Source organism: Myotis brandtii, unplaced genomic scaffold (genome assembly GCF_000412655.1).
Source record: "Myotis brandtii unplaced genomic scaffold, ASM41265v1 scaffold454, whole genome shotgun sequence".
Lineage (NCBI taxonomy): Eukaryota > Metazoa > Chordata > Mammalia > Chiroptera > Vespertilionidae > Myotis > Myotis brandtii.
This window is the reverse complement of record NW_005367354.1, coordinates 1,943,113-1,969,448: the sequence shown is the minus strand read 5'-3', so window position 1 is coordinate 1,969,448 and position 26,336 is coordinate 1,943,113. Positions and strand designations below refer to the sequence as shown.

The 26,336-nt window shown below is 39.3% G+C and overlaps 2 protein-coding genes across 4 annotated transcripts in view; one reads left to right on the top strand and one right to left on the bottom strand.

Moving 5' to 3' along the window:
• The window catches only part of HADHA (hydroxyacyl-CoA dehydrogenase/3-ketoacyl-CoA thiolase/enoyl-CoA hydratase (trifunctional protein), alpha subunit), a 30,289-nt gene extending 29,512 nt beyond the window's left edge, over window positions 1–777 (bottom strand). Inside the window, exon 1 of the mRNA XM_005874891.2 lies at window positions 578–777. Within this exon, the coding sequence (XP_005874953.1) occupies window positions 578–647 (70 nt within the window). The 5' untranslated portion in view covers window positions 648–777. The remainder of the gene's footprint in view (window positions 1–577) is intronic.
• HADHB (hydroxyacyl-CoA dehydrogenase/3-ketoacyl-CoA thiolase/enoyl-CoA hydratase (trifunctional protein), beta subunit) lies at window positions 1–26,336 on the top strand. Of its 3 annotated transcripts, none has more exons than XM_005874895.2 (16): window positions 1–193; window positions 7,687–7,761; window positions 7,871–7,915; window positions 9,266–9,365; window positions 11,255–11,299; window positions 12,885–12,984; window positions 16,224–16,311; window positions 16,670–16,857; window positions 17,173–17,353; window positions 17,970–18,091; window positions 20,480–20,559; window positions 20,638–20,685; window positions 21,604–21,691; window positions 22,041–22,115; window positions 22,653–22,817; window positions 25,786–26,336. In XM_005874895.2, exons 2-16 carry the CDS (start codon window positions 7,695–7,697, stop codon window positions 25,819–25,821), a joined length of 1,428 nt encoding a protein of 475 aa, XP_005874957.1. In that variant the 5' UTR covers window positions 1–193; window positions 7,687–7,694; the 3' UTR covers window positions 25,822–26,336. The 3 variants fall into 3 exon arrangements, with proteins under 3 accessions (XP_005874957.1, XP_005874955.1, XP_005874956.1); XM_005874893.2 differs by lacking the exon at window positions 1–193 and adding an exon at window positions 887–1,056; XM_005874894.2 differs by lacking the exon at window positions 1–193 and adding an exon at window positions 4,021–4,061.

Genomic DNA, 26,336 nt, shown 5'->3' with positions numbered 1-26,336 from the left:
CGAGAAGAGGGTACCGTGCCGGGTTTTCCAGTCAGGCGGTCAGCGGGCAGCCGCGAGACCAGCGAAGTCCGCGGAACCGCCGGCTGACGTGAGGGGTCCTTTCCAGGCTGGCCCCGCCCCCCGGCCCCTCCGGATTCTGTCATTAGGGTGCGAACCTTGCCAACTGCGGGAGCCTTAGCGGACGCGAACGCAGGTGAGACGGCGGGTGCGCTGGGCTCTTCGCCCGGCCCTTTCCCCCTCGGCGAGACCCGCACTTCTTTCCCACCCGCAGCGCCAGTGCCCGCGGCTGCCCCCCTCCCTGGGGGAGTGGAGCTCGGCCAGCGGAAGGAAGCTCCGGGACGCGGTCTCCTATACCAAAGCAATTAGTGCAGTAACTTGGACGGGTTAGAGAGGAAGTGACAGTCCTTTCCCAAGGACACGGGAGTCCGGGTCGCAGGGCAGCATCTCCCCTGCCCCCCCCCAACCCAGGGCTGGGGCCCCGGGCGGGGTCAGGGAGGGGGCAGCGAGTGGCCGAGGCCGCCCTAGTCTCCGCAGGCGTTATACCCGGGGGTCCGGGGCGCCCTCAGCCAGGCCTCACCTGAGCAGTGGAGCGTCCTGGAGGCATTTGTGAAGCGTCTGAGGCAACCGATTGCGCGGGAGGCCACCATCTTGAGCAGAAGAGGACGAAAGTGGAAAGAGCTTCAAGTGCTGGGGGGCCAGGCCCAAGACTTTTCTTTCCCGCAGCCCGGCCCCGGGCAGGCGCCTGACTCATTGCCTGACTAAAATCCCGACGCTGAGTTGCCGCGGGCCCCTTAACCCTGCCCTTCGCTCCCGGATGAGGGGACGAAAAGGACCCTTTCCTTGCTGGAAGGAAGGCGGCCCATCGAGAAGAGGGTACCGTGCCGGGTTTTCCAGTCAGGCGGTCAGCGGGCAGCCGCGAGACCAGCGAAGTCCGCGGAACCGCCGGCTGACGTGAGGGGTCCTTTCCAGGCTGGCCCCGCCCCCCGGCCCCTCCGGATTCTGTCATTAGGGTGCGAACCTTGCCAACTGCGGGAGCCTTAGCGGACGCGAACGCAGGTGAGACGGCGGGTGCGCTGGGCTCTTCGCCCGGCCCTTTCCCCCTCGGCGAGACCCGCACTTCTTTCCCACCCGCAGCGCCAGTGCCCGCGGCTGCCCCCCTCCCTGGGGGAGTGGAGCTCGGCCAGCGGAAGGAAGCTCCGGGACGCGGTCTCCTATACCAAAGCAATTAGTGCAGTAACTTGGACGGGTTAATTGATCACCGCGCGTGAACCAACTGTTCGCGGGTGGGGTGTGTGTGTGTGCGCGCGCGCGCTTAAAGCGCTGGGTTCTTGCAGTATTTGTTACGGTTTCACCGACGTTGCCGGTAGCCAGAACGGGCCCACGGGTGAGACTGCTTCAATGGGTGAGACTCAGTCCTTTGAGCTTCGGGACTCCGAGTGTGGAAGGAGACATTCCTCCACCCTGCTCGGAAAGCCAGTGTTTCAGAGGGTTTTCTAACCCAGAAGGGACCTGGCCGTTTGTCTGGTCATTCATCCCCGTCATTTTATCGGTGAGAAAACAGGCCCGTGAATCACAGCATGAGTAATTTTGCTCACGGCCGCAGGTGGAAGAAACGGGACTAGAGCTTATAGGTCCTACTAACTTCTCGCCAAGAGCGCTGCATTGGACAGTAGCTGTTTTTGTTCTGGAAAGATGGGCTTAAGTCCTCAAAGTAGCTGATTGGTTCTCAAAGCAGGTAACATCGAGGATCCTCTAGGCCAGTGGTTCTCAACCTTGGCTGCACATTAGAATCACCTGAGAATCTTTTTAAAATCCTGATTTCTGGGCCTCATCCTCCGGAAATTCTGTTTCTTTGTTATGGGGTGGGGCCACAACATTAGTAACAAAGAAACAGAATTTCCGGAGGATGAGGCCCAGAAATCAGGATTTTAAAAAGATTCCCGGGTGATTCTAATGTGCAGCCAAGGTTGAGAACCACTGCTCTAGGCGCTTTCACGCCATCTCACTTAATCCTTACAATCCCCAAATTGTTATTTGCATGTTCTAGAGCAGCGGTTCTCAACCTGTGGGTCGCGACCCCTTTGGCGGTCGAACGACCCTTTCACAGGGGTCGCCTAAGACCATCCTGCATATCAGATATTTACATGACGATTCATAACAGTAGCAACATTACAGTTATGAAGTAGCAACGAAAATAATTTTATGGTTGGGTCACAACATGAGGAACTGTATTTAAAGGGCCAGAAGGTTGAGAACCACTGTTCTAGAGAAAGCTTGAGAGGCTCAGAGTTTATGTCAGTTTTCTGGTTCTGCGGCAGAGCCAGGATTTGAGACATAAATCTGCGGCTCACAGAGGAAGCCAGAAGGAGCAGGGGAACGGGGCAAGGAGGTTGAGACTGAAATGAGTGTAGAAAGAAAGAAGAGAGGTTTTTGTTTAAAGCTCAGGTCAAACAGTCCTCCATCACTCGGAGCCCTTTAAGCAGCAACTGGATGGCCAGTGGTCATTTAATTTCCAGAAAGGATTCTTGGTGACCTCCAAAGGCCCTCCAACTCAGAAGGTTTTTGTCGCACCTATTGCTTACATCAGGGGTGGCAGGCTTTTTCTGTAAAGGGCCAGATTGTAAGTAGCTTTGCAAACCCACGGTGATCTCTTGTCCTATATATTTTTGTTTTGTTCTGCATCTCTTTAAAAATGTAACAGCTAGTATTAGCTAGAGGCCCATGGGTTGTAGTTTGGCTCTTGACTTTTTTTGTTCCCTGTATTTGCAACAAAATAGTAAGGCAGAAATGTTATGTTTCTCACCATGGTGTACTTAGAGGGAAACTACACCACCCACTGATTTTAGTAGCAAAAAATGGATGCCCCTGACTAAGTGCTTTATGTATATTAATTTATTCCTCAACAATCCTCTGAGGTAAGTACTGGAATTACCTACATCTTATAGATCCATTTTACAGATCTTTTGTTTTTTTGTTACTCCTCATCTGAGGATATTTTCCCATTGATTTCTAGAAAGAGGGGAAGGGAGGAGGAGAGAGACAGAGAAGAGAAACATGGATTGGTTGCCTCCTGCACGTGCTCAACTGAGCCAAACCGGCTAGGGCTCTGTATCTTAATTCTAAAGCAGAGGAAAGGTGAAGTAACTTGCTTAAAGGTCAGGGCAGTACAGTGTGTCTTTATTATTATTAAATATACTTTTATTGATTTTAGAGAGAGGAAGGGAGAGGGAGAGAGAAACATCCATCTGCTGCCTCCTGCACTCCTGGGGATCAAGCCCCAAACCAGGGCATGTGCCTGGACCGGGAATTGAACTGGTGACCTTTTGGTGCATGGAAGGACGCTCAACCAATTGAGCCCCACAGGCCAGGAACATTGTGTCTTAGTGATATTGTAATCATGAGCTGTTGGAGCCAATTTATCTTGTTTTCATTACTTGCCAGGCCCCTTCTTTCCCTTGTTCCCAGGTCCCTGCAACTTCAAGCATCTTTCCATAGTCCCACATTCAGTAGAGCCTACTTTATCCTTAGGTCAAAATGTTTATTTCCTAAACCTTAGAGCAAGTGACAGTAAGAGTCAGTCCTCCCATAGAGTAGTTTGCTTAGTCCCTCTTTCTTTTAAAATATCTCCTTATTTATTAATTATTGATGGATATATATTCTATGTACTTTTTTTTTCAGAAACTACAGAAAAGTCTAAAGAAAAATACACTTATAATTCCACCACTCAGAGATAACAGTAACATTTTTATATGTATTTTTTGAACATTTTTATGCATTTCTACATTTTTACATATCTATATAAATATTAATATACATAGATTTTAAATAAAAATTATACTGTACATAAAAATAAAATTCTCATTTAAAAAATTTAAGAAGACAGAAGAATATAAAATGAAAGCCTCTCTTTATCTCTTTCATTTATAGACTCAGCTTTTAAAAAAAATTTTTTTTATTTATTTCAGAGACAGGTAGAAACATCAATGATGAGAGAGAGTCATTGATCTGCTGCCTCTTGCACGCCCTACACTGGGGAATCGAGCCCACAAACTGAAAATTGGGTATGTGCCCTGGCTGCAAACCGAACCGTGGTCTCCTGGTTCATAGGTTGATGCTCAACCACTGAGCCACGCCTGTCTGGCTAGACTCAGCTTTATGGGCTTTCTTTTCTCTCTTTGTGTCATATCGAGTCTAACTGTACATACTATTTTGCAGCTTGCTTTTTCATTTAATATATATTGTGGATATATACATGTATATCAGTACACACATGTATATCATTATGTTTCAATTCTTTCCAGACTGCTGCACAGTATTTCATATTATGTTTATACTATAATTTTCTAAATTTTATTTTTCTGTTACAGTTTACATTCAATATTATTTTGTATTAGTTTCAGTACTATAATTTATTTAACCATTTCCTACTGATGTGCATTTAGATGTTTCAGTTTTCCACAAATGTAAACAATGCTACAATGAGTATCTTAAGTATTTCTATAGTTAGAGATCCATGTATGCTACACATACATCCTGAATACAGTGGGGCCTTGACTTACGAGTGTCCCGACTAACGAGTTTTTTGAGATACCAGCTGTCTCTCTGCCGATTTTTTGCTTTGTGTTGACAGAGTAATTTGAGTTAACGAGCTCCTTAACGAGCTCGGTCTCGGAACGAATTAAACTCGTAAGTTAAGGCCCCACTATATTTCTATAAGTTAAAGACCATAAGAGGAATTATTGGGCTCAGAAAATCACAATTCAAATTTTGATAGACAACTAAAAATTGCCTCCCAAAAAGGCCTTAGCAGTTTATACTTCTAGCAACTGAATTTAGAAGTGCCTAAATAGACCCATTCTTACTAGAATTGTGTATTAACCATATTTAAAATTTTTGCTAATCTGATAAACTCAAAATGTTGCCTTGTTTTAATTAACTATTTTATTGTTAGTGAGGTTAGACGTTTAACATTTTGTTTATTTGACATTTTTATTGCTTATATGAGTTGCTCATTTTCCTTTTGGTCATATATCAGGAAGGAGTTTTTCACATGTAAATAAGAGTAAATTCTGTTCAACCTGACTTATTAAAGGGATTTATTGACAGTGGGAGGATGAGTTTCAGATGTGACTCAATCATCGCTCTAGTTTCTTTTTCTGAGATTCTTGGTTCTGTCTTCTTTTGTGGTCACTTCTGTCTGTAGGATAGCTTTTTTTTTTTCATGTTTTCTAACTGCTATGGCTGGATGCCTCAGAAGGAAAGATTTGTGTCCCAGAATTCCAGGCGGAAGACTTGAATGTCAGGTTAACTATTCCCAAATCAATACCAGTGATCAAGGCAGTACATACAGGGTTGTTTTAACATATTTTTAAAATTTTTATTGATTTCAGAGAGCAAGGGGCAGAGAGAGAGAGATAGAACATGCAGGATTGTTTTAGACCTTCATCACCTGAACCAGTGACCTTGGCGAAGAGAATTAAATTATTCTGATTGGTTTAAACCCTGGAGTTGGGCTGGATTCAATCCCATAAAAACCACATATGGCAACTATATAATGGGGTGAAGGGGATGTTGGGGTGAAAAATCAGATTTCATTATAGAGTGTTTCTCCTATAATTTATAAAAGTTCTTTATGAATATGAATATTAACCCTTTGTGTGTTTTACATATTACAAATACTTTCTCTGAATCTGTTGTTCTACTTTTACCTTTTAGTGTCTTTTGCTGTGTAGATATTGTAAATGTGTATCTAATCAGATCTATTAGTTAGTCTTCTCTATGATGGTCTCTGGGTTTTATGCTATATATTGGAAGCCTTTCCCCATCTAAGATTATAAAGAATACTAGAGGCCTGGTGCACAGATTTGTGCACTGGTGGGGTCCCTCAGCCTGGCCTGCGCCCTCTCGCAATCCGGGACCCATAGGGGGATGTAGTAGTGTGCAAACCGGCAGGCAGCCGGGGAAGAGCCCGAGCCTGGGCCGGGCGCTGCACTGCTCCCGCTCATCCCAGCCCCACTGCACCTACCGTGGCCGCTGTTCGGTAGTGCTGCTATGGAGGCAGGAGAAGCTTGCGGCGCTGCAGCTGCACTAGCCAGCCGTGAGCCCGGTGTCTGGCACCCATCAGTCAGCTGAGCAGCACTCCCACTGTGGGAGTGCACTGACCACCAGGGGGCAGCTCCTGCATTGAGCGTCTTCCCCCTGGTGGTCAATGCATGTCATAGCGACAGGTTGACCGGTCGTTCGGTTGCTTAGGCATATATAATAGATAGATATAGATATAGATATAGATATAGATATAGATATAGATTCTCTATTAGCTTTGAGTACTTTTATAGTTTAAAATGGATAGATAGGTATTTAGATTAGTCCATCTGGAATTTATTTGTACTTAAGGTGTGATTTATGAACCTAAAATTTTTCCCAAATGGTTAGCCATTTCCCCAACAAATCTATTGAATAATTCATCTTCCACTTATTGAAATGTTATCCGTATTATTAACTAAATCATCATGCACATGAGTATGCTTCTGAACTTGCTACATCCTATTCTGTTGATTAGTTTTATTTATTCCTGTGCCAGAATTGCACTGCTGAATTACTGGTGTTTTATAGAAAGTTTTGATATCTATTAGTGCAAAGTCCCCCTTTTTCTTTATCGACATTTTCTTGACTATTTTTTATGAATTTTATTTCATGATGAACTTTATTTAAGGAAATTTGTATATTAGACTCATGTGGCATCATATGTAGCTCCTGGAAACAGTGGTGCCAATTCGTGTCTCCCCAGCCAGAGCCCCTTGAATATCCATCCCTAGGCTGATGAGCCTACAGCTTGGATTCCTTCATCTCTTTTCAATCCACATATTTGGAAAAATATATATTTTTTTCTTTTTTGAAGCCATAGGGTGTCCTCTTTTTAGTCTAACCAGGGGAAGTTAAACAAGGCCTCTATGTTATCTATTATATTTGGGGTAATTATGGGGTACAAGTTACCCTACAATTTAGCAGTTTAGAACAATAAAAATGTATTATCTCATACAGTTTCTGGAGGCAAGTTAACTGCATTGTTCTAACTTAGAGTTTCTCATGAGGTTGTAGTCAGCATGTTGGCCAAGGCTGTTGTCATCTGAAAGCTGCCTGTGCTAGAGGATCCACTTCCAAGCGCACTCACATGGCTGTTGGCAGGAGGCAGCAGTTCCTCACCACGTGGGCCTCTTCATGGGCTAGTGCAGGGGAGACATGCCAGCTGGCTTCCCCCGAGCCAGTGATCTCAGAGAGTGACCAAGACTGAAGCTGCAGGATTTCCTATAGCCTAATCTCAGAAGTGGCATGCCACCCCTTCTGACATATTCTTTTGTTCACACAGACCGATTGTGGTTCTGTGTGGGAGGTGACTGTACAAGGGTTGAATTATAAAACATGGAGATTGTTTTATGGGGCATGCTGTCTTAGAGGCTGGCTCCCACAGCCTTCGTAGGCAAAACTTGCCAGTTCTTTTCTTTTTTTAGGTTAAAACATGTTTCAAAATTGAGAAGTATACGATGGCAAGTCTTTCTTACACCTGATCCCCATTTACTCAGTTTCCTTCCTTCCAGCCATCCTTTATTTTAACATTTTATTTCTACTTCTAGGGATATTTTATACAGATACAAATAACCCAGGATATGTTTTTGTCCTTTTTTTCAGATTTCAAAATGACTTCCATCTTGACTTACACTTTTAAAAACCTTCCCAGTACATCAGCATGGGCCCTCAGATTTTGTAAGTTTAATTTGTGCTTTCTTTTTTAACATTAGCTTTGGATTTATAAGCATCTTATACAGACATAGAATTGTATTGCTTTTTGTAAACACTGTCTTTTGTCTTCCAGCTCTAAGACCGTTGAGCTGCTCCTCCCAGCTACGAGCTGCCCCAGGTATAGTAATTTATAAAATAAAAATTTCTGATTTAAATATTAGATTCGAGATTTGTGAATTCTTAATGAAAACCAAAATTAATTTCCTATATTTCCCTCTTTTATGAGCAACATGGCTATCACCATTGCCTTTCAATTCGAATAATATAAGGCCAATCAGCAATGCTATTACATGGTGTAGGGTTGGGCTCAAGGATGTTGACAGGAGGCTGCTTTCTGGGGTTCAGAGCCTAAGGGAGTCATGGAGATTCCATGAACCTTGCTGGTTGGTTTATTCACCTACTGGCTGTTGGTCCTAGAGATGATTAGCTAACACTCTTGAGACTGTTGTAGAGCTAAAAGCTAACATTTTAAATCTGCAATTAGTGACAGACTTCTCTATTTGTGGATGTCTTCTTGTCCCATATACAAGAGGAACCATTCCTGGAATAGGGGTAACTGGGAAACTAGTTAATAAAAGAAGATTGGTCAATATAAAATGAAGAAGTAAGAAAATTTGTTGATTATACATGGTTATTTCAATATAACAACAAAAGAATGAGATAGCTTTAGATCAACACAAAAAGATTGTCAAGCTATATTAGGTCAGAAAAACGTATATAATACACAAGTGTATACATGTATATGAATTAAAAGCACAAAAGTTTGAAAAAATATACACCAAGTTAATAGTATTTACCTCTGGGAAGGAAATAACTTGGTGGAGGAGGGCATAAAGAGGTTTTACTATCCATATTTTAGTATGGTTTATTTTTTTTTTAACACAAGCATATATTCATGTTTTATTTTTTTAATTAAAAATTTAGAGGAAGGTTACTGTTTTGATGATAGAAAATAATTAGACAATTTGAGTCAAACAGAATCAGGAAGCATTTAGGTTTTTGCAGAGTGGCAATAGTCATCAACCAAATGGCCTTTGTTTCTACATAGAAAAGCAAGAATATTAAGATGTGTAAAGAGAAACAACATCACTTATTTTGACTTCTAATATTAAGGACAGGCTATGTGTCACATTGATTGCTGTCAGTTGTAATAGATTGTCAAACACTTGATAAAAATAAACAAGTTTATTAATGGCATAAATACCCTCATCATTAGGTATAATCTCTATTTACCTTAAATATTTGGATTTATATTATAAAAATTATATTATTTACCTTAAATATATTATAAATGTTAGTTTCTTAGCCTTTACACACACACACACACACACACACACACACACACACACAAGTGGTTTGGTGAATGGCATTGAATGATGTACTTCTTAGAATGTCTGTCTTTAAAAATGTAAAAAGTCATCTGACTTCATGTTTGTTAAGTAATAGTTCTTTGAACTTTGTTTTAAAGCTGCTCAGACTAATACGAAGAAAACCTTGGCAAAACCCAATGTGAGAAATATCGTGGTGGTGGATGGTGTTCGCATTCCATTTTTGCTGTCAGGCACTTCGTAAGTATGAAATGATTGTGTGTCACCCCCATCTTTACTGACACATAAAAACTGTATCAATTTAGGTTGTGATTTTTAAAAAGGTATACAATGAGTTAATTTAATATACATTGTGAAATGATTACCACAATCAAGTTAACACATCCATCACTCCACATAGTTTATGTATTCCTTAAAAGTGGTCTTTGCCCAGCCGGTGTGGCTCTGTGGTTGGGTGTCGACCTATGAACCTGGAGGTCATGGTTCAATTCCCAGTCAGGGCATATGCCCAGGTTGCAGGCTCGATCCCCAGTGTGGGGCCTGCAGGAGGCAGCTGAACAGTGATTCTCTCATCAATGTTTCTCTCTCTCTCCCTTCCTCTCTGAAGTCAATAAGAAAAATATGTATTTTAAAAACTGATCTTTGTAAATGTAACCCAGTAGGTGATATTGTTGTTAGTGGACTACTTAATATAGGGATAACATTTTCAGAAATTAATACAGAATAAGTCAAGCCACTGGTGAAAAAATATGGCAAATTTGTTTTTCATCCTTTCTCATGAACAAGCCTAGTGCAGTGGTCGGCAAACTGCAGCACGCGAGCCACATGCGGCTCTTTGGCCCCTTGAGTGTGGCTCTTCCACAAAATACCACGTGCGGGTGCACACATACAGTGCGATTGAAACTTCGTGGCCCATGTGCAGAAGTCGGTATTTTGTGGAAGAGCCACACTCAAGGGGCCAAAGAGCCGCATGTGGCTCGCGAGCCGCAGTTTGCCGACCACTGGCCTAGTGTATTGTTAGATTGAATTAGCCCTATGAAAACCTAATGTGGGTCCAGATAGCTTGCTTCCAGCAGAGATATCCTTTCCTGTCTGGAGATTAGTACATTGTTTCTGTGCCTCTTCAGAAATTTGGTACTGAGGATGTGGGACCATGGGCATTCTGAAGGGCCTTTAATCCACTGCTTTGGCCTCTTGGAAATTATCAGAATTGGAGTTGATGGGCTGCTCCAAACCTCAGCGTAGCACAACCCCAAGAATATAGAACCAGAATGGTACTAGACCCGCCCGAAAACTGGCTAAGGTCACTTTAGCCAAGTGATCGAGTTAACATCACCATTAGTAAGTCATATTGATAGTATGTACACCCTGATGTGAAGCAATGAAAAGAGCACATTACCTCTGTGATATTCTTTCCCCAAATCCATAACCCTAATCTTCAAGTGTCAAGGTCATGAAAGATAAGGAAAGATTGAGAAACTGTCATAGATCGGAGGAGACGAAGGAGGCATGAAAACAAAATGCACGGATTAGATTCTGGAACAGAACAGTAAAAAGGTGCTAGTGAGATCCAGATAAAGTTAGTAAGCTTAGTGACTGTATCGTGCCAATGTTAATTTTTTAGTTTTGACAAGTACTTCATGGTTATATATTTAGGATATTAGCATTAGAGGAAGAGGAGTAAAGGGTATACAGGACCTCTGTTCTATCTTTCCATTTCTTTTGTAAATCTCAAATTACTTCAAAAAGGTTCTTAAAATGTCCTAATATATCCTTCATGTTCTTTTAGGCATCAATAAATAAATACTATATTTTTAAAAAGGAGAACTCAAAAGATGGGATTTAAAGAATATTTAACAATATGTTATGCTGAACAATAAGATATTGGGTAAAATTTTGTTAGATTCTTAGCTCAGTCTAAGTTAAGGCTTGCCAAATACTTAAGGATGACAAGTAGTAAAAAATCACACTATTTCTTCCTTTGAAATGATGGACTGCCTAAGATAATAAAGTTAAATGCATCTGCAGTGGCATATGTTAGAGGATTTCTTTAGATATTTCAAATAAAATGAAAAAAAATTAGTAAAAGTCTAGGCTTTGGGTTTAAATTATTTATTTTCTTTCTCCAGATATAAAGACCTGATGCCACATGATTTGGCTAGAGCAGCACTTTCGTAAGTAAATGCAGTTTCATTAAAGCACCTTTCTCCAGTTTTCACACTTGAAATAGCATGTTTAAGAGAATTTCCATATCTAGGATATATTGACTTTTATGTGGTCATAATAGAAAACACTTATTAGCTTTTACAAGATTCATTTATTCTTGATTTTAGCCATATGTGCTGCACAAATTCAAGCAGCTGATGGATGTAAGGCATTATCTCATTCATTTTCCATTGATGCTTTCTTTGCCTTTGTGTCTTCAGCCAGCCACCCTTCATTTGACCTTTCTGCCCATCTGTTCTGATTCTTTTCTTCCTGCCAGATTTTAAGATGAATGAAAGCGCCCAGTCGGTGTGGCTCAACGGTTGAGCATCGACCTATGTACCAGGAATTCAGGGTTCAGTTCCCGGTCAGGGCACATGCCCAGGTTGCAGGCTTGATCCTCAGTGTAGGGCGTGCAAGAGGCAGCTGATCAATGGTTCCCTGTCATTGATGTTTCTATCTCTCTCTCCCTCTTCCTTCCTCTCTGAAATCAATAAAAGTATATTAAAAAAAATAAAAGAATGAATGAAAGCAACAGTTGCTTCTCTTTTTCTACTATTCCATTTATTCTCCTTGATCTCATAATAATCATTTCCATTCCCATTACTCTACAGTAATTATACTTCAGAAGCTTCTCTTAGTACTAATGACTTTGTGATCATGAAATGCACCAATCTTTTCTGAGGCATCACTCTCTTTATATTCTATAGCATTTGACCCTACCACTTGAATATTCTTAATATTATGTCTTTATGATTTCCCTTCCATCTCCTGACAGATTCTTCTCTATTTTTTTTTTAAAAAAATCTAGAATTCTTCCTCTCTCTTTTTTAAAGTGTTTTGCAAATTTCAGTTCTTAGAGCTTTGCATGTCTCTGCGTACATGTTTTTTCTTAAATATCTCATCTATTTAATCTTTATTGTTTTATGTAGAGAACTCACAAGTCTCTAAATTTGACCTTTCTTTGCTACATCAGGCTCAACATATCAAAAATAAAAATGGTCTTTTCCTCAAATGATCAAATGATCTTTTCCAGCTTATTTTCCTATTTCTATTATGGTCCCAGGCTGGAATTTGTACGTTTTTCCTCAACTTTTTATTTTAAAAAATGTCAAATGCACAATAAAATTGAAAGAACTGTATTATTATATATTATTTAAATCATGCATTTATGTTGATATTTCAAATTTAAATTTAACATATCTGGATTTTACTTTTTTATTTTATATTTGTCTCTTTTGACTGAAAACTTGGTTCCCAACATTACTATGTTTACTTATCTGTTTTATTTTATTCCATATTATTTTTTATTCTCTTTGCATAAATTCTCATTGCCAGCTGAGCATCACATGTTGACTTTTTAAATCGCTTTTTCATTCATTTCTTCTTTGATAAGGTGCCAGCCACAGGCTTGTCAAATTAAGGGAAAGATACAGTTTCTGCTCTTTTAAATTCAAGGTTAATCTTTAGAAAGAAGTGCAGTGTTTTAAATGATCTATCACACTACCTTGATGTGTTAACTATTTCTTTGCTTTGGACTGTTTCTGCTCTCAGGGGTTTATTGCATCGGACCAATGTCCCAAAGGAAGTTGTTGATTACATCATCTTTGGCACAGTTATACAGGAAGTGAAAACAAGCAATGTGGCTAGAGAGGTGAGTAAAACAAACTTTATGTTGTTTAAAGAAATTGATATGAGAGTCAATTTGAACTTCAACTAATAAAATTTACTCTTTAAAAGCTATTAAAGTCCATTAAGTAAAGTTATATTTGACTTATAATGTGATTTTATAACTTGAATAATGAATGTTATTTAATATTTAAAAGAATTACTGTATAAATCAAATGATGTACACTGTACTCTACATATTTATACTATACAAAAAGTCATTTGAGCTGGTTTGGGAATATATATTATGGCAGATTGTGGCTGATATGAGTTTTAGTAATGTTAGAGCATGGCTTCTAATTAACTTAAAATTTTAACATTTTGCAAATAACTTATCTGATAACATGGTTTTTGTTAGAGTTAGCCTTGCTTATTCATTTTTTTCCATTGACTAGATGATACGTAGGAGTGTTTACAAAAAAAAACACACAACTATTTCACAGGAGTTTGCTTTTACCCTAGTTGGCATGACTCCATGTAGTGTTTATTGGGTAACCAAGATAATGGAATTTGTGTGACATGTCTAACAGGTCTGCTGAGCTCCCTAATTTGAAAGTGATTATTTGGGTAACATTGGCTCCAAAGCACATTTCAGTGTGCTAATCGTTTTCTTTATTTCTAGGCTCTGCCTGCTATGTTACTGTGTTCAGTATAGTTGTAAGGCCAATTACTCCATCACTGTCAGCCCAGAGAAGGGGAAATGGGCAGGACTGCAGTATTTGTTCTGCCTCACCTTTTCACCTGTCAGTAAAGCTGTAACTGTGGAGGGCCTGGCGTTACTGCAGCCCACAAAAATCACCTGTTTGTTGTCAGGAAAGAAGTAAGAACAGGAAGAGGTTAAGAGGTTGTTGTTTTCCCCCCTCCTCTGGTTTTTATGTTTTTCCCAGCCTTCACAATTTTAAATGTATTGAATATGATAATTTCATTAGTACATCAAGCTATTCATAATACATTTCAACTTTTATATTCTGAAAAAACAAGGTGACTCCTATAAGAGCACTTAAGAAATAAATATTAAAACTGTTCCCATTTTCTGTATATTTCTATTCTGTCCTAACTCTAAAGCCATAATATTTTTCCCTGAAATTTTTTCTGGAAATTTTATCTCCATATGCAGATCTCAGCTATTGGTTAACATGAGGTAGATTCCCTTTCGCTGCCCTGTACTGACATCAGTTGCATTGCACTGCGGGTAACGTTTGCAGTGGATGCAGGGAAAGATTGAGATAGTAACCTAACAGCTAACATAACTTCAAGCTAGAGAATTTCTTTAGGACCTGTTGTCTGTATTAACAAAATTAACATGAAATCCTAAAAAGCTTCTGTGCTGAGTTCACAGGAGCCTGACTTTACTGAAGCATATTTCCCTGCTCTCCAACTTAACCAGGAGGCACCTTTCCCCTTTCTCCTTAGTGTACCATTCCAGAGCCTACGCTTGCTGTCAGAGCTATTTCACCTTTAAATAGAAGAAGCATGTGGACAAGGTTCACCAGCAACCACTTCTATTTAAAGCTCCTTCTGTCCGGAGAGGCAGCTGGGGCCAAGGGTATTGCACATGCTAGAAAGGACCTCGTGAGCATTGGCTGTTACGACCTGAGTGCCCTTTACACTTGCCCCACTAGTGACTAGGGCAGTGATGGCGAACCTTTTGAGCTCGGCGTGTCAGCATTTTGAAAAACCCTAACTTAACTCTGGTGCCGTGTCACATATAGAAATTTTTTGATATTTGCAACCATAGTAAAACAAAGACTTATATTTTTGATATTTATTTTATATATTTAAATGCCATTTAACAAAGAAAAATCAACCAAAAAAAATGAGTTCGCGTGTCACCTCTGACGCGCGTGTCATAGGTTCGCCATCACTGGACTAGGGCGTTCTCCCTGCCCCCTGAAGAGTTGCCTCTCTTCATTTTGGATTGGTTTACATGGAGAGGTTGATGTGCAGTTGGCAGGGAGTAGTTTTTAGCAAAATAGGTTGGGCACTTAGTATCAGGCCTATCTGGAAAGACCAGAATAAGATCATGTTGCATGTATACTACTGTAGCATATTTATATTTCGATAGATTATGGTAAATACTGTACAGATTGTGTAAATATAAAGGAAGGTAATATTGAACCTCTAATCTAGACTTTGGGAACATGTTTATTTTACCAAATTATAGGAGAGCTTGGATTCTGATGATCTTTAAATAGTTTCAGAAAAAGACCACTAAAAATGAATTTCCTGAATAGAAGCCAGAATTTCATAGTAAATAGTGGTAAGAAGAGCAGGGGGAGTTGAGAGTGTTATTTTTATAATGAAACTTGAATTATAATAGTATTTTATTGTTGCATGTATGCATTCTTTACATAAACAGTGGAATCTGGCATTGATTGGTTTATTGGCAGCCTAATAGCCCCAATAAATAGTATGATAAAATAATAGATGTGTCCATTTCGTGTTTAACTTTACTGTGCCATCATAACAGAGGCCATTTTTTCAAACTTCACAGAGGGTCTCAGTTTTTCTCAAGGTCCCTCAAATTGCTTTTCAAGCACCTCAATATTGTGTCATCATCCTGGCCAGTTTTCTCTTTTCCAGTTATTAACTGGTCTACCCTTATTTGTCAGAGGCTCACTGTGGCTAAGGCAGTTTTTCAAAGTTCCTTTAATCGACTTGAACTCCTACATATTTGGCAAGTTTTTCCATTTGACTTTGCATTGAATCTACAGAGTGCCGTCTGAAGTATCAGTGAGAGGGACTGGCTGACAATGAGTGGAGACAAGTGTAAAGTGGGCAGGGATATAGTGAGAACTGTTTATGAGTGGTCAGTTCTTTAGAACTTATTTTCGTGTTTGAGGAGCCCACCCAATGATACATATGATATGAGATATATATATGTTTTTAACAGGTTTACTTTGTTTATTTGAAAATTTAAATACATTGAAATCAAATTATGTATTGATATCTTTAAGGGTTCTGAGCAAAGCATTGTTAAGAAATTGGGTGAGATGTAGGTTTGTACATCATACTAGAAATTCACTACCAAAAATTTTGCAGAGCGATTGTCAATTAATAGCTAGATGAAAAACGAGTAAAACATTTCTGTGATGGGCTTCATGTTATTTTAAACATTACTGTGTAGAATATTAAACTCAAACCCTTTCCTGATTCACCACACAGAGAAGTAACACTCAAAATGTCACTTACCTGTAACATGGTTTCATTCACTGTTTTCTGAAGGCTGCCCTTGGAGCTGGCTTCTCTGACAAGACTCCTGCTCACACTGTCACCATGGCTTGCATCTCTGCCAATCAAGCCATGACCACAGGTACGTTTTTCTGAAAGAAGAAGGTCCATGGTAATTCTGGTTTGTCTTTTGTTTGATCATTGGGCACATGCCTGGGTTGCAGGCTTGATTTCCCGGTGGGTGGTTTGTGGGAGGCAGTCGATCAATGTTTCTCATTGATATTTCTATCTCTCTCTCCCTCTCCCTTCCTCTCTAAAATCAATACAAATATTTTTTTAAAAAAATCATCTTAATCCCTCTGAAAAGATAAAAACCTCAATTACAGACATTGTACCATGCTGTTGACTATCACACAACTTTTAAATCAGGAAGCTTAAATTATCAGTGGCCTGTTAATTTATGCAAAATATGTTCATGTACATTGACCTGTGCCCTGTAGGTGTCGGTTTGATTGCTTCTGGCCAGTCTGATGTGATTGTGGCAGGTGGTGTAGAGTTAATGTCCGATGTCCCTATTCGTCATTCAAGGAATATGAGGAAAATGATGCTTGATCTCAACAAAGCCAAGACTCTGGGTCAACGACTATCTTTAATCTCTAAATTCAGATTGAATTTCCTAACACCCGAGGTAAGACTTGTGAACTTTTACATAAAGACTTGTGTTTCCAAAGCATCCCACTGCAGAGATTTAGAATTAGGTATGACGGCATGGGTTCAATTATGCTCTAGTAGTTACAGGGCATGGCTAATTGTTTGGTTAAGGTAGGGAAAAAAGACAGTGGTTGGAAAATTTGAATTTGTAAGCCCTCTGTAGAGATCTCTGAAACCATAGAGCTTCTTTTGTCTTGGTCTTGACTGAAATATTTTAATTTTCCCAAATAATCATCCGTGTGGTATAACACCTGTTAACAGTGTAGCTGATTCTGTGTGTCTCCTTCCCCAGCTCCCTGCGGTGGCCGAGTTCTCCACCAGTGAGACCATGGGCCACTCTGCAGACCGACTGGCTGCTTCCTTTGCTGTTTCTCGGCTGGAACAGGATGAGTATGCACTGCGCTCGCATAGGCTGGCCAAGAAGGCGCAGGATGAAGGGCTCCTTTCTGATGTTGTACCCTTCAAAGTACCAGGTAAAACAGTTCGCTCTACTTTATGAAGGGGACTGCTTCATGATACTTGTCAGGGTGGTGTGAACGGCTCCTAAAACTCCATGTGAAAGGGACTGCTTCATTATACTTGTTAGGCTGGTCTGAATTGCTTTAAAACTCCAAAAACCCAAGTGACTTTGCAGTATTTTGGGTCTGTTTCCAAAATACTCACCCTTTTATGCATAAGCAGGGACTCAAGTTTTAATTTATGTTTAATAGTAGGTAAACGTTTTAAAGAGAAGTTTTTATAAGAGTTTCCTTCGACATCTTCCTGATATATTTTAGTTCTTATGTACCTACCTATTTTTGAAATTCTTTGTTCATATGATTTCTGTACACAATAGCCAAATGTGAATGAATATCTTAAGAAAATAGAGTGTCTCTTTTTGTTAAATTATTTAGATTTTTTCCCCAAATATCTGAAGAATTTAGTTTAAAATTTGATATCTTGATAACTATACTAGTAAAAGGTTTTCTTTTTAGTGAATTGGTATGGTTTGCATTTCATTTGTTCTTGTAATTTTTTAAAGCATATTCCTCTAGAGAAGATATTAATGCTTACAGTTTCTTAGAGTTAAAAAAATTTATATTTTTATAGGAAAAGAAACAGTTACCAAAGATAATGGCATTCGTCCTTCCTCCCTGGAGCAGATGGCCAAACTAAAACCTGCGTTTGTCAAGCCCTATGGCACAGTGACAGCTGCAAACTCCTCTTTCCTGGTAAGTGTGTGCTCTGTGTGTTTTATGTGTTTGGCAGTAACTTTTATATTTTTCTTTTTAGTGAATTGGTATGGTTTGCATTTCATTTGTTCTTGTAATTTTTTAAAGCATATTCCTCTAGAGAAGATATTAATGCTTACAGTTTCTTAGAGTTAAAAAAATTTATATTTTTATAGGAAAAGAAACAGTTACCAAAGATAATGGCATTCGTCCTTCCTCCCTGGAGCAGATGGCCAAACTAAAACCTGCGTTTGTCAAGCCCTATGGCACAGTGACAGCTGCAAACTCCTCTTTCCTGGTAAGCTGTGTGTCTGTGTGTTTTATGTGTTTGGCAGTAACTTTTATATTTGTGTATCTCTCTCTCTCTCTCTCTCTCTCTCTCTCTCTTTTTTTGGAGTGAGAGAGAAATCATCTCCAAACAATCGATTCGTTATTCCACCCATTTATGCATTCATCAGTTGAGTCCTATATGTGTCCTGACCAGGGATCGAACTTGGCACATTGGGATGATGCTCCAACCAAGAGTTACCCAGCCAGGGCTTATATTTGTGTACTCTCAATAGAAAAGCCTAAAGCAGGCCTATCTGCTTGTATTAGTAATAGAATAATACAGGCCTATCTGCTTGTATTAGTAAAAGATATTCATTAAAAAGATTGTGTTAAAATGGAATCAGAATTTTTTAGGCCTTAGAAGTCATCTGATCCAGCCACCATTCTGATACAAAAAGCTGTTCTCTTCAAACACTTAACCAATCAGAAAGTGTTGAATGCCTATGTTAGGCACTGGAGATAAAAGAACAGGTGATTGTAAAAATTGTTATAAAATTTTTATAAAAACGTTTCTTACATACTGTTATATTAGCTGGGCTGCAAAAATATTCATTGTGGGCCACATGTGGCCCACAGGCTGTGAGTTTGACATGCTTGGTCTAGGAAAAGTGCCTAGGGTAGTTCCAACAGGATGGTGTACCACCCCATTAAGCCTGAGTGGTGAAGGGCTGGTGAGGTGGTCATTTCCAAAACCAAATTGGATATGACAGGGCTATGTGGCATGGGCTACACTATTGCCAGATCTGATTCCCCTTGATTACTTCTGGAGTGTGCTGGTCTCTTTATTGAAAATCAGAAACACAAATCATCAGAGATAATACACCATAGATATATGGGTTTCTGGAAATGTGTTAATGTAATACATTTATTGTAATTTTGCCCAGTGGTGCATTGAACATATTGTTAATGTAATGTCCAAAAACTGTATATGTATAGTAAACTATATTTCCAGACTGTATGGCTACCCTATTGATGGTGCCTACATAGTCTCTTCAGAGTTATAACAATACTAGAGACCCGGTGCACGCATTCATGCACTGGTGTGGTCCCTCGGCCCGGCCTGCGCCCTCTCATAATCTGGGACCCCTCGGGCAATGTCGGAGAGCCTGTTTCCGCCGATCCCCGCAGGCCAGGCTGAGGGACCCCACTGGTGCATGAATGTGTGCACCAGGCCTCTAGTATGCATATAAGATCTTTGGTTAATCTCTTCCCACCCTTCCCACTTCCCCCTTCCCTCTGAGATTCATCAGTCTGTTCCATGTTTCCATGCCGGTGCGTTGAGCATCTGCCCCCTGGTGGTCAGTGCACGTCATAGCTACTGGTCAAACTATCACTTAGGCTTTTATATATATAGATATAGATGGTAGAATGTGGTAGAAATTGTTTTTATTTTGCAAACTCTACAGAGTAGTTTCTTTTTCTCTGGAATTTTGGTGTTTTTGTCTTTTAGCTCTTTTAAAGTCATGGTAAAGGGCTTTTTTCAGTGGTTCCTCTTTGTTCCCTAACTTCTCAATTAGTTGGGAAAAAGCATATGGGGTGTGTTCATAGAGAGAAGACCGTGGTTCTGATGTTCCTAGCCTGCCTGTTTCTGTTCTCCTGTTGGTTTGCTTGTTTTGGAAACTATTAGAAGAATATCACCTAGAAGCTATAGGCAGGAAGCAGCTGAGAAACAGTCCAGAAAATGTAAAAATAAATAAGTAAATCAGATTGTTTTAATGCATAAAATTTATCATATTCTGTGCCCAAAGCAAAAACTTTTGGTTTTAAGTTTATTATGAATACATTTTTCTAAATATGTGTATATTTATACCTATTTTCTTTGCCTATTTTGGTAATTATAGTACTTTTTGAACATCTTTCAAAAATGGGTCAAACACTCTGTAATGTGGATGTTTGAATTGTGATTTAATGATGAATAAAATGAAAAGGTTTTGTTATGTAGAATCACCATATAACTATAATTAGTTGGTAGATTTAGAAAAGGACATAGAAGAAGCTATAGAAAGACCTCCAGACAGGCTGAAGAATTTAACATTATTGTTCTGATTAACATTTTAGACCGATGGTGCATCTGCAATGCTGATTATGGCAGAAGACAAAGCTCTGGCCATGGGTTATAAGCCAAAGGCGTACTTGAGGTAAAGGAAATGTTTAAATAAATTACCTCTGGTTTCTTCATTTTATTACTGGGGCTAACCTCTCTGTTTTTTATCTAGGGATTTTGTGTATGTATCTCAAGATCCAAAAGATCAACTGTTACTTGGGTAGGTGGCAGTGTATAAATCTTTGGACTATAATCAAAAGTATTTGATTACCCATATTTATTACACAGATTTTAAAGTATGTGAAGCGCTGAGTTCATAATTGGTTTGTGTGTTGGATATTTTTTTTTTATTGTCTAAAGTTTTACATATGTCTCCTTTTTCCCCAATTGATCTCCTCCTCCCCCCAGCCATTCCCACCCCGGGCAAGACCCCACCCAGTGTCTGTGTCCATTGGTTATGCTAATATGCATGCATACAAGTCCTTTGGTTACTCTCTAACCACCCCCCCCACCCCCCACTGTATGTTAGATTTTAAAAAACAATAATAATCCTCTACATTGGTATATCATTTTATACTTGATCTTAACAAAAAGCCAAGAAGCAATGTTGGTATATCACTTTATAGTTTTGAATTCTTTTCTACTTGTTCCTATAATTTCTTCTTATAGTTATATATATAGCTATATATACCTGTATAAGTATTTTTTCATATTGCTACATACTGTGCTGCATAATCTTTAAAAGAGCCTTTCATGAAAAGCCTCCTTGTTTTAGAAAACCCCCTTCCTCACAAGACTCTACCCAATTGGCCTCCATTATGTCCTTCAAACTAGCCATGCCCTTTCCATGCTTTGCATTTTGAACTCTGTTCTAGCTCTTCACATTATTAGTTCATCTTTCTCTTTCATTGTTTGTTTATTAGCCATTTCCCTGACTGGAATATAAACTGCATAGGGGTGGAGGCCAAGTCTACTCAGTGCACTATTATATCCCCAGCACTTAATTACTATTTGTACAGTAGAATCCATGGACCAGGGAGACATTCTCATACCTATGTCAAACTCAGTTTGGGGACTATGAAGGAGCTCTTAGGTTAAAAGTTAAAGTTTTAACATACTGCTTATTTTTTCTTTTCAGACCAACATATGCTACTCCAAAAGTTCTAGAAAAGGCAGGATTAACACTGAAGGATATTGATGCTTTTGAATTTCATGAAGCTTTCTCAGTAAGTCGTTTAAAGAACCGTAATAATATAATGGTCACTGTGGGAGAGAGCAGGCGTGGTTTATAATATGAATAAAACGGAAGTGGAGCTTTATCTCTACGGTACCAACTTACATGCTGGCAGGGGTGCCTGGGAGAGAATCCAGGGCCACATGGACAGTGTGGAAAGACCTACCTTTTGAGGCTATCCCTTATAGGCCTTTCAAAAGTACCAAATTTTTTCTTTAGAAAATTTTCAGTGAAAACTGATTTAAAAATTTGCTCAGCTTTAAATCACTCATGCCTCGAGGAAAAGAAAGCCTCGAGAGACATTAATAACAAGGTCCTTATTGAATTCTTTTCCCTTCTAGGGTCAGATTTTGGCTAATTTTAAAGCCATGGATTCTGATTGGTTTGCACAAAACTACATGGGTAGAAAAACCAAGGTAAGTTTCTGATTAAAAATATGCTTGAAGGGGACATGTGTAATACTTTCAACAATAAAGATTTAAAAAATAAAAATATGCTTGAATTTCCAAAGCACTTTAATATTTGGAGCTTAGTCACCTGACAGTAAAAGTATGAGGTGGATAGCTTCTCCGATGAAGATTTAGTGCTTCATTAAATAATGTTTCTTAGCTGTAAAATATTCCTGGAAATTCTTTAGAAAAAATAAAAAGCAAAATGTTACGTTGTTTTTTTATTCTTCCCATTCTGATGTTAGATGAAAAAAGAAATACATAAATTTGGGGGTACTGAGATGAAATCTATGAAGACATTCCATCACAAAAAAATAAAAAGAAATGTACCCTCGGCTTTCACAATTGACCTAGAATTTTTCTTTTGCAGTAAAATAATTTGTGATGCATCTTGTTAGTTATTTCCCTCTAGTTCTGTTGCTTCTTATTACTAAGGGCCTGGCCTAATGCTTATCTTAAGTAAACTCATTTTTATTATATCTGTGTCTGTTTTTATATGACCAGGTTGGAGCGCCTCCCTTGGAGAAGTTTAATAACTGGGGTGGATCACTGTCCCTGGGACACCCATTTGGAGCCACTGGCTGTCGGTTGGTCATGGCAGCTGCCAACAGATTACGGAAGGAAGGAGGCCAGTTTGGTTTGGTGGCTGCGTGTGCCGCTGGAGGACAGGTATATCACAGCAGCCTGACAGGAGCTTCTAGAAAGTCCTTTTCTTGAAAACCAAACAAGCTCATCTAAGACTGTCTGATTGAGTTTATTTAGAAACACTCTTAGAACAGTATTTCTGATGATAGGCCACCAGAAAAAAAGCAAGCTGTTTTTGTAGGAAGGGATACAGCTTTAATTCTGACAGTACTTTGGAAAGAAGATGCTATTTAAATCGAAGCTATTTTTTCCCTAAAGTAATGTCTACATTTTTTGTGTATAAAAGTAGTATGTGTTCATTATGACAATTATGGAAAATATAAAATATATATAGAAAAAATTAGATCACTTATCATTCCCTCACCAGACATTCATTATTCACACTTTCATATGTTTTCTTCTTTAATAATAAAATTTTATTTATCTAGTCACTTCTCTATATGAGACTTAGCTATAAAATTTCTCCAAAGGTAAACTATCTTTCTTGAGAACTGAATAATACCTTAATTGGAGAATTAACTTACTTCTGGATAACTTAATGCTATTTAGCTGGGGGAAATGATATTATTCTACAGAATTTTTCTACCTGTTTGTAGTACAGAGGCAACTTCCTATCTGCTTTAGCATTTCACTCTGGGAATAATATCCAAAAGGAAGGCTGCCTATAATCTGTTTTTTTTTTAAAACATGATCGAAATAGATTTGCTTTTCCTTCAGATTATAGAAACTTCCTGTTGCTGATCAAGATGAAGAAATAAGATATGTTAAAGTATAAACTTTTTAAAAAATATATATTTTTATTGATTTTAGAGAGGAAGGGAGAGAGATAGAAACATCAATGATGAGAGAGAATCATTGATAGGCCGTCTCCTGCATGCCCCCTATTGGGTATCAAGCCCGCAACCCAGGCCAGAATCGAACCTGGGACCCTTCAGTCCGCAGGCTGACGCTCTATCCAGTGAGTCAAACCGGCTAGGGCAAAGTATAAACTTTTTACATTTACAAGCCTTTATTTATGGCTTTTCCTCTGAGACTTTGAAGAATCGAGGGGTCAGTTATTTATAGATTGGAACATTTTAGACTTCATGATCAAAAGCGTTTTGTAATCTGTAACTTTTTTACCGAAAGCCATAGTCAGTTAGGACCAGAGCCCTCCCTCTTATCTTTCTGTGCCAGGCTTAACTGAGGAAGAGCTAGTGCACAGCACTGTGTGGAGTGCATAGTTCAAGTAGGTTAATGTCCTTTGGTTTTCAGTATCTGTCCCCTAACTTTTTTTTTCTTTTTTTTTTTATTAAGGTATTACAAATGTGTCCTCATCCCCCCCATTAACCCCCAACCTCCCCCTGTCCCCTAACTTTTTATCTCACACATAGAGTATGAGTAACACAATACTAGATGCTTTTGTGGATGAACAAACCCTCTGGCAGTTTACAGTATAATAAGGAGAAAGATGATGCATCTTAGAAACTAAATTCAGCATTGTTTCATCCAGAGCAAATGAGTGAGATAAGCATGATTCGATCAGAGGAGGAATCCGTCCTTGTGAATCTAGAGCAGGGTTTCAGCTTCAGCACTATGTAGAAACATTTTGGGCCGGATAATTCTTTGTTGTGGGAAGTATGCTATGTGTTGTAGGATGTTTAGCATGGTCTCTACCCACTAGATAGCAGTAGCAACATCCCCTGCCCCATGTTCACACAGTTTGGGACAACCAAAAACATCTCCAGACATTGCTAAATGTCCTCTGGAGAGGGAAGGAGCAAAACGCCTCCAGTCGAGAACCACTGATGTAGAGCAATCTGAAAGATTGGGAACGTGAAACCAATGCATTTTAAATAAAGCTGGAGAAGGAAATTTCTGCCTTATCATGAGCCCCTCAAGGGTAACGCCAACTAGTCAAATCTTTCCATCCCCGTTCCTTTTTGTTTCCTTGTCCCGTATCAAGGTACTTGGTTTGGTTTGAATTATAGTGTGTAATAAATTGAGGACAGGCACCATGTAGCAACGCCTTGTACACACAGTGTGCAGCTTAGAAACAATAGTTTCTTAATAAATATTGATGGGGATTGAACCAAGTAGCCCAGCAGTAGTTAGGCTATTAAGTGGTTTGATCCCAGTCCAAAAATAGACTGGCTGTGATTATCAGATAGGATTTAGACTCATGAAATTATAAGTTTCTATGCATGGTTTTAACTAGGGAGGTAACTAGCGCACAGCATCATGCTTCTTACCTTGTGGGCCCTTCACCTGAGTAGGACAGGGACGAAGTCTTTGGCTTTGGATCCATCTAGAACTGGTTTCAAATCCTGGCCTTATTATTTTATATTGTTGTAGGTTTATTTATTTTTTTAAAATTATATTTTTATTGATTTCAGAGAGGAAGGGAGAGGAGAGAGAGAAACATCAATAATCCACTGGGGATTGAGCCCGCAACCTGGGCATATGCCCTGACCGGGAACCAAACCCTGACCTCCTGGTTCATAGGTTGACAACCACTGAGCCATGCCGGCCAGGCAGTGTTGTAGATATAGATGAGGAACTTAACCTTTCAAAGCCTCAGTTTTCTAATCTAGAAATTTACTGTTGTTGGCATTCATTGTATTATGTTTATTTTTATACAGCTAAAAACCCCTGTGGCTTCTCATTTTAATAGCAGTCACTTATGGAGCATCTACTAGGAATCAGACTCTACTAGACAGACTCTGATGTGTGTATGTGTACATGTATATATGTATGTATGTATAGAATTGTGTGTGTGTGTATTATATGCTATCTAATTTAATGCTCACAAAAACACTAGGAAGTAGGCAGCATGATCCATTCTATAGATGAACTTGAGGTTCAGAATGGCTATCCCAAGATCGCCCGGCATTTAAATGGCAGAGCCAACCTCAAACTCCAAAGCCTGTACTTTTCCCATCATTCTCTGCTGCCTCTGTACTGGCTGGATTTATTGTTCATTTCTCTAACTGAACTTATTCTTCCTTCACAGGGCCATGCTATGATAGTGGAAGCTTATCCAAAATAATAGATCAAGAAGCAGCGACCTGGAGTTTTTGTGCGACACTCAACATGAGGCAATGCCATTTCAATGCATTACAGAATGACACCTAGAGTTCCTAGCTCCTCTTAAGAAAACAAAATTTGTGGCCTTCTGTTAAGTGCTTTGCAATTAAGCCTTGCCAGTGCTCTGAGCTTTCCAGTAATATGGCTTATACTCCTTCAGGGATCTCTTAATCACCAGACTCTCACACAGGATATATTTAAGCATTTGTTTTTGGGCCGTGTTTTCATTAAAGACTGAGCAAGTGGTAATTTGGAAAAGAGGTTAGTTGAGATTTGGAATCATTTTTGTAACATTTGCAAATTATACTCATTCCTATTCTTAAAGCTAAGTGTTTTCTATAAAATACCAATGTGCCTATATTGACTTAATTATGGAAAGATAATTCAGAATATAAACATGACTGAAAACTTACAGTAAATGTTCAGGTACTTTAAATACTATGTTGGTTAACCTTAATAAAGTGGAGAGGTATTGGA